Source organism: Trichoplusia ni, unplaced genomic scaffold, assembly GCF_003590095.1.
Source record: "Trichoplusia ni isolate ovarian cell line Hi5 unplaced genomic scaffold, tn1 tig00003507, whole genome shotgun sequence".
Classification (NCBI taxonomy): Eukaryota; Metazoa; Arthropoda; class Insecta; order Lepidoptera; family Noctuidae; genus Trichoplusia; species Trichoplusia ni.
Window position 1 is genome coordinate 1 of NW_020800410.1, and position 8,876 is coordinate 8,876.

An 8,876-nucleotide genomic window follows, 5' to 3' on the forward strand; every position below is an offset into this window, starting at 1 on the left:
AAAAATTGTATAGAACTATGGTCTATGGCAAAAACCGAAGCGCAGTTACATTCAAACTTAAGAAATTCCCTCAAAAACTCAACAGGGAGTTGGGTGGTTGGTGAAAATGGTGTTAGTGGAAGCTGTGATACACATTTATGTCCTAAAGAACTAATAGAAGCGTGTTGTTCTCCTAAGAAATCTTTTAAAGTAGAAGTCGAAACTTTCTGCAAACATTTTACTTTAAAAGAAAAAGTTCAGAAAATTGAGGTGAGTGGTTTTACGATTATTTGCGAAAGTGTGATTTTCACCCCATTATCTGCAAATAGATATTATCTAACATGTTGTATGAAGGGTAACCTGGTTGTCTATTAGATTGTTATAATACTCTTTTAATAACTGATTAAAACATGTATCAGAATTGATATTGAATGTTGCTTTGACTATGATTTTGTCGAATTCGCATTGCATCATTCAATCTAAACACACAACACGTAAGTTTAAGCAGGATAAAAAAACTATTTAACATTAATTGTTCTTGTTTCAGTCATTTGAGTACTTACCTCTAGAAGGGCCGGTGAAGCTAAACAAACCTGATATAACCCTAGCTTACCTGGAGTTCTATGGTGATGACCCCAACAATGTGCCTGATCAACCATATGATGTCTTCTTTGGAAAATGGGTAGGTCTACATTTACTAGGAGCGGTTTCTGAATGGGATGGCTTACCTTTTTTTCTTACACCTGTCTGAATGTCCTTGATAATAACATAGATTAGGATAGGATATGCGGACAACATCACATACATTGTTCTGAACCCAAAGTAAGTTGCTAAAGTACTTGTGTTATGGATTTCGATACAACAAAGGTATCACAAACACCCAGACCCGAGGCAATGTAGAAAATGTGATTTTTTGCATTGACCCGACCGGAGATCGAACCTCAGAGCTAGCGACACCTTGAAACCGGTGCTTACGCCACTCGACCACGGAGATCGTCATATATATATATAGGTTGATAATAACATAATTTATATTGAGGCCCTCACCACACTAGCCAGAGCATAATGTTGTACTTTTGCCAGGTGACACCTTGAAAGTTACTAGTGGGATGGTAGCCTTACGGCTATTTCTACGAAATAAGGGCTGGGACTAGCTTATATTAAATACTTAATTTTTTTTCTACCATCATCATCATCATCTCAGCCTATAGCAGTCCACTACTGGACATAGGCCTCTCCATAAGTTCTCCAGCGCGACCGGTTCATTGCCACCTGCATCCAACGGGAACCAGATTATTTTTATTAGTCTCAGTGATCTCAACTGTTTCTAAAAAAAATATCTAAGGTCAAATCTCTTAACTAATGCAAAGATGTACATCCATACAGATAGTAGACGGGCAGCGCGACCTCATCCAGTACCACTCGCTGAAGAAGCGGCACTTCATAGGCAACACTAGTATGGACGCGCAGCTCTCCCTGCTCATGTCTAACCAGGCGCAAGTGAAGACGGGAGACATTGTACTCGACCCCTTTGTTGGGTCGGGATCTCTGCTGGTGTCTGCTGCTCATTTTGGAGGTAATTTTTTGTATTGTTAGCGTATTTTCTTTCCTTTTTTTTCATGTATAAGGTTGCACTGCTGAGCCAAGTTCGATTTCACGATCTAGGTTTTTTTTGCGGTTTCTTAATTAATGAGATATTATCTTGAGAATTATTAATAATTAATATGGACCACCAGATTTCAATAATAGAGAAAACAGTCAACACTTTGTAAAGCTTTAATGTTTTGAATGTATGATAATTTAAAAATATGTTTCGTCGACCTATTCCTGTGAGCTATGGAAGTGAAAAGTATTAATTAACTATCAGCGTATTGTGCCAGGCCACTGTCGATGTACTCATTTTAAAACTTTAACTTCCAGCTTACGTGTGGGGCTCCGACATCGACTTCATGATGCTGCACGGGCGCACGCGGCCAACTCGAGTCGGACAAAAGGTAACAAAGTATGTATTCTGAGGTTAAGGTGCTTACACAATTACTTTGCAAGGGCATCAACTGACACACAAATATTACAAAAAAGAAAATGTATCACTGAAGTATATACAGTTAACACAGACAATATGAACACAATTATTTAACTTTACCACTGCTAGCTAAGCATTACTACGAAAAACGTATCTAATGTGAAATTGCTTCAAAGATATCTGTTCTATTATAGTTCTAGATCTTGCACAAACTACTAATAATTAATTTATGTATAATATACATAATTGTACTTTGCATTGTTTTGTTAGATGCGTGCCAAAGAGGAGAGCGTTAGGGGTAACATGAGGCAATACGGAACTGAATCTTCTTACCTAGACGTGTTAGTGAGTGATTTCTCACTACCGTTATGGAAACAAGGATTCAAGTTCGACCGCAATTGTCACGGATCGTAAGTTCAATTTAAATTAAAAAAACTTTTATGCCACCTTTTGTATTGGTATAACAATACTTATTATTTCGTGAATCAGTATTGTAATTTTGTTTCAAAGCATCCCACTAGAAAGAATTTATTATTCCAAAAAAGTCCTTTTAAGTCATAAAATAAATTCTATAATCAGCACGCTACCGCTGCCTGAAACAACCATGTATGATCAACACAAGCATTAAATTGCCTCTAGATAGTAAGTCGTTGCATTAAATTCATTCCATATTATTTAACTAACTTACGACCAAAACCCCACTTCTTCCACAGCGCCCTACGGCGTCAGAGACCCACAGAGAAGATAGGCATCGAGCGTGATAACTACAAGCTCTCCGACGAGCACCTGGTCAACCACATCCCCTCGAAGGTGGAGTACGGGCTGCAGCAGCTGTACGGAGACCTGCTGAACTTTGCCGCGACACATCTCGAGATCGGAAGGAGATTGGTCTGCTGGTATCCGCTTGTTAGGTAAGTAAGAGGCTAATGGCGCAGGAGCATTAGCTTTTTATTTTGGAATGAATATTTTTTTTTTATTGAATTATCTATGGATTAGTCTATGAAGTTTTAGAATTCTCGCCACAGGTCCTTGACCTTTGACTGCACGGATAGCAGGGTGGTTGAGGTCTCCGCGCTAACCCAATGGCGCGGGTTCATCTCGCGGTTTCGATCCCTGTGTAGGATAAGCGTTTGGTGTGATCCACGAATGCTTGCTCTGAGTCTGGGGAATCTTTCTGCAGGTTATTTGTGTTTGTGAAATCGGGACGGCAACCGCAGGAGTTTTCAAGTCACAAGTTTTTATGCAGCTCTTTGCTATTTGAACATGTGGATGATTTGGCGAAATGTCATAATTATTATTTTCTTATCAGACTTTACTTACCTACTTTGTAAATTCTGTTCAATTCTCAAAATAATCAACAATCTCCGTTCAGGGAAGATTACCATGAAGACCAGTTACCGTCGCACCCGTGCCTGTCGCTCGTGGCCAACTCCGAGCAGGTGTTGTCCAAGCTGACGGCGCGGAGACTGCTGACCTACGAGAAGGTGCATGACGACGTGCCCCAGCCAGCCGCTCGATACTAACGGGGGTCGCATAACTTTAGGTGAGGGGTTCTAAGACTACAATACTAAATATCTCATAATTGTATTCAATATTAAGAAAACTAAATTTGAAATTAAAACAATACAAAGTGTCGTATACAAAATACAATAGCGAAATAATTAATAAAGCATAAAACAGTGCTCTTCCTCTACCATAATGCTGTGCCCTACGGGGTCTATGTCTATAATTACACATTGTACCTAAAATTACATTATGGTCTGTAAACTGTCCCTGATTATCTTACAACCATATGCAAGAGAGTGACGTAATACGTCTATTTGTTTCCTCTATAATCCACTTGACGGACAGAGAATTAACAGATTTTTGCAAATTTAAGTACCTAAATATTCTGCCATTTTCAGAGAAAAATATTTCGCCAATGGGTGAAATGACAAGGCGAGAGAAAGAAAGAGAGGAAATCGGAAGAAATGGCGGCGTATGCGCTCTACAAGATGGCCGCCAAGAAAGACGTCACGTGACGTGTGACACTGTGTTGTAGGCAATAAGTAGAGTATATGATACAGAAATATAAAAAAGATATCAGTTCTTGCGTTTTATTTAAGTATATTGACTGAGACTATGCTATAATGGCGTTAATAGTTGTTACTACAGATAAACAGCTCACTTGCAGTGCCTCACCTATAATCCATTTTTACCTTTTCAAAAGATTTTTTAAGGAGTTTAAAATGTCATCCATTGACGATAGGTCTTCATCCTTTAGATGACAGGATCGAAAGAATTTAAGTATTGCTAATTAATATAAACACTGTTAGATGGTACATAGTATACATTTAATAAACACATTAATTGTTATCCCACCAGTCCTGTAACATAATTTAAAGAAGTTCCATTTCACCAATAACATAAAATATAAATGCAAATAATGAAATATTCCCAGTACTGGTATAATTACTCCAACATTATAGGTATACTAGAAAAGTAAATTATTACCTATTTAATAAATAAGATATATTTATTACTATTGAAGGCTCAAAAGCCGACAAGAATATAGTATAATAATTAACACTATAATGTTTCCTCAACAACCAACGCAATAAGTGGTAGTAGAGATAATGATAGGTGTTTCTGACCAGTCTTACTAAATTGCATTTTTTTTTAACTTTACTGGAGGATTCTGTGTAGATGACTACTTTGCAGGTAATATAGTTTTTTTTTTCATTTGATTGTTTCATGTAGTCTGTAGATATATCGTCACCTTGACATACATATTTTGGACTGGAAATTGCTAATTTATTACATTAGGTGAGCGCGCCGCTGAACCATCCCCATTACGACACTGTATGGAGTCAGTCTTGTATGGCGAGCGCGAGCATGGCCTGCGTGAGGTCGGGCGCGGCGGCGGCGGAAGGCGCGCGCGTCTGTCCCTGGCGCCGCGCCGCGCCCGACTGCGCCCACTGGCACAGCTTCCACACCTCCTTGCGCTTGCCCGCGTTGCCTGCGGACTTGTAGTGCGACAGCAGGTTGTTTGTCGTCTGTTCAACGTGTAATGACTCATGTAAATAATCACTCTCTATAATCTAAAAAATATTCGGTCATATTTCAATTGAAATGTTTACTTACTAAGAATAATCCCAGTAAGGCCCTCATGTTGTCGGGGTTCAGTTTCAAAGCTTGACAATAGTACGATTTAGCTAACTCCATATTTTCAACACCGCCCTGTGAAATAACGAAATTTATGCTTCAAATTGCCTCTTGTCTACCTAATATCTCGATATTTACTATGAAAATTACACAATATTTATAAGTTGTCTGTCATATTCGGAATGGTGGTAGCCAACCATGAATAAATGGCACAACTAAAAAGGCTACCTATATTGGTCTAAGTTCTGCGTATTTAAGTCCAGATGGCCCTGAAAAGGGGTATGTACCATGGTGTATCGTATGTCAGCCAGCCGCTGATGCATGAGATGGTTGTGTGGCTGGTGCAGCAGCAGCTCCTCGGCGCAGAAGGCGGCGCGCGCGTACTCGCCCTGCCGCGAGTACAGCGTGCACAGCTCCTGCCAGGCCTCCACGTCCGACATGAACCTGGAGCAAGGACATAAAATATAAGGATATAGATAACGAAGATGTTTTTTTTATTATTATCTTTTATTACTTTAGGGCTTGTTGATGAAACTGTTTCTAAATTGATTGTACGACAATTTATCAAGAAGATGAGTATTTATGGTAGATCAGTATATTACCTCTGATATAGTGCGTGGAGTGAGTGCGTTTTGTGTCCAGTTAGTCCAGAGTTCACTCTTTACTGGACTCAAATCACACTCACTCACCCTTCGCAGCCCACGCTTATAAATGCGACAATACTTTCATGCAACAATTTTCTTTCGAATACTCACTTCTTGAGATAATCAACTAGTTCCTTAATAGCCTCGTTGATGAGTCCCTGCGACTGAGGACGGCGACGCGCTGCTTCCGTGCCGCCGCGTTAGTCTCATCGGCTTTAATTATCTTATCCAACGTCTCTAAAGCTTCACCATACCTAAAATTAAATATACAAATCAGTTTGAATCTAATACAGGTTATGATTATACAGATTAAAAAAAAAGGAACACTGGAAAAGTTGAACAAAGACTAACTCATGAATACACTAAATTGGACTGAATTCATTAACGAAAAAGTTAGATTTCGTTTTATAACTTAATAAAAAAAACGTAATTTAACAGTTTTGGTCAGTCACTAATTAAACTATCATATATAGGGTGCATTCATTAGGTAACATTAGGTTCCTTATATAGGGTGGGCGATATGGGGTGCTCAGTACTGCCGTACTATAGGATAAAAACAATTTGACGTTCAAAAAGTGCTATTTTGCAGCTAACTTCAATGAGTAGATTTTGATTATAGTGGTCAAATTCCTGAATTCCTGAGTTGTATTTTGTTATATTTCTTGATACTTACGCTTCCTTAGCCTCATTGTATGCGGCGTCGTACCGTAAGACACGCATACTGTTTGGGAACTCATACGACAACATGCAGGTACACATGACGGCGATATGGTAAGCATGGCAGTCAAGAGCTGCATACATGACTTGTTCTAATACCAGGTGCTCTGAAAGTATAGAATAATTTTTGTAAATTTTAATTGCTCATTGAAGAGAAAGGTCCTTAGCGCAGTAGTACAATCTCAAAGAGGCTGTAATATAAAAATAATTGCACATTTTCCTTGCAAAAATATAAAATAAAAACGCAGTTTACGAGTACATTACACAGAAAAACTATTACACAGAAAATTGTGCAAACTGTAATACTGATTTTTAATATTTACAGTTTTTGTGAGTTGTGACAACACTTATAATAACCATAACATAATGATAGAACCTCATTATAAGTTTTTTCTGGATCTAATAAAAAAGTATGTGACAGTTGTATCTAACAATCAGAAAATGAATTACCTAGATTATGTCAGGTGCTTATTTACTATGCTTTAAAAATAAGGTATTCTGTACTTACTTTCATTGCCGAGCTTAGCAACATTATCACTGATGACAGAGGTCCACAGCTCAATCACATCATCACTCCTTCTTTCATTATTCTCTCTCCACTTACGAAGGAGGTCCTTTGCCTCTGAAATAAAAGGTAAAAAATTTCAAAAAAGTTTTTTTTTTACATCTCCCGCACTAAGGAATTCAATCCGTGTGTTGCGGGGTTTAAAGACTCCACCCAGACTCAGGACAAGTTGTGGATCACACAAATGCTTGACCTACGCGGGATTCGAACCCGCGACACGTCGCACTCAGTGGGTTTGGCTTGGTGACCTCAACCACTCAGCTATGTGTGCAGTCAAAACTAAACTAAAATTTTATTCTTTTTTAAGGCCTTTCGTGATATGTACCATATTTGAACAAATAAAGACTAATATTAATTACTTAAAACTGTTCTAATTGAAATAGATATGAAGGTAATCATATGATAGAGTAGTATAATTAGATTAGATATTGTCTAATTGTTAAAAAGACATTGTAAACAAGATTTTGGAAGATTTATTCCTCATTTTGCTTGTTTATAACTGTAAACCTACTGATAATCGATAGAGGATTGGTTATTAGAGATGCTCAAAAGGGTAGAACTAAAGGCCTAGACTTGTACAGCAAAATACTTAAGACTGAACTCCATTGTAATACGTTGCGGTTTAGGATAAAAACAATGTGTGTACTATTCTAACATTACTTGTTCATTAATTTCAAGATTTTCTGGTGGGTAACCAACTAAAAAGTAACTGTGTTGAGTATTATTATGGAACGTACCACTAAAAGACAACTCCTCAAAATTGTACGACATTATGCACGACGAATTGCGACTTATGACTTATCGGATCTCGTCTAGTAGGTTGAAATTAACCAGGATATTGTAATATTTCACACTTTAACCCTAACAAATCTCTTTAATTATAGACCACTTGACTTGAATGTGACAGCTGAAACATGAAATCAGAAATGTCATTTAATAATAATAATAATAATAATCTTTATTTCAGAACAATGTCCATACATAATTACAAAATAATAAGATTTATAGTAAAATTTGTGCGCGTATAAATGCTTTCAGGATGTCTGAGTCCTGCTTTTCCGCAATAACCTGCAGGATGCTGTTGGTGCTGCTCCTGACCCTGTTGACTTACTGTCTACTGTTACTGACCCTGTCTACTGTTAATGAGTGTTTTTAATATTCTATCTTGGTTTAACAGCGGATGCTACGGCTAACAGTAAATTGTGCATAGTAATGTGTTATTAAATATTTTATTTTATGTTAATATTTTGTATGCAAATGATACAATTTACATTCCATTGTTTTATAGTTTTGTAAACCCGTTTAAGCCGATATAAATATTATTTAAGTATGCGCTGAAAACTAAACGTTAAGTTATTATATTATGGCGGTTATATAGCGCTTGCAACCGTTTGTCTGCAGATAGTCGACCATTCGTTCTTTAGGTATTAAATGGATTTAGAAGACCTCATCAATCCATTTACCTGGGTAACACGATAATCTATAGTCAGTCTGGTTATCAGACTTTTAACATCTTACTTCCTGTAACGACTGTCAAATATGTGTAAAAAGCAGCCGGGACCTACTATTTAACGTGCTTTTTGAAGCACGGTTCAACTCGTTATGATATAGATGGTCATCAATCCACTGCCCAACCGTATTAAGTGCAGCTTAACCTGTGATCGATCAACTTGTGCAGTTGTACTTTAGCTACGAGCTCTTCTCCGCAAGACTTATATTATGCTACATAAATACATTATTTCAGACCTAATTAGACATGACTATAATTAATTACAGCCTAAAGATACATTAGTGGCAAAATGTT

The 8,876-nt window shown here is 37.6% G+C and overlaps 2 protein-coding genes across 2 annotated transcripts; one reads left to right on the plus strand and one right to left on the minus strand.

Annotated features, from left to right (window-relative positions):
• Positions 1-6: 6 nt before the first annotated feature.
• On the plus strand, positions 7-3,539 carry LOC113507943 (tRNA (guanine(10)-N2)-methyltransferase homolog; the record flags this gene model as incomplete). The annotated part of the gene is given in 9 exon segments (XM_026890885.1): positions 7-249; positions 527-661; positions 1,366-1,555; positions 1,900-1,973; positions 2,273-2,395; positions 2,397-2,412; positions 2,716-2,730; positions 2,733-2,913; positions 3,375-3,539. Coding segments are annotated over 9 exon segments (1,128 nt in total), but the record flags the coding sequence as incomplete, so codon positions are not given.
• A 1,114-nt stretch (positions 3,540-4,653) lies between these two features.
• Positions 4,654-7,997, minus strand: LOC113507945 (ER membrane protein complex subunit 2-A-like). The gene is given in 8 exon segments (XM_026890886.1): positions 4,654-5,037; positions 5,126-5,221; positions 5,434-5,590; positions 5,902-5,956; positions 5,959-6,044; positions 6,464-6,614; positions 7,016-7,129; positions 7,810-7,997. Coding segments are annotated over 8 exon segments (879 nt in total). The 5' UTR covers positions 7,844-7,997; the 3' UTR covers positions 4,654-4,851.
• Between the last annotated feature and the right edge of the window lie 879 nt (positions 7,998-8,876).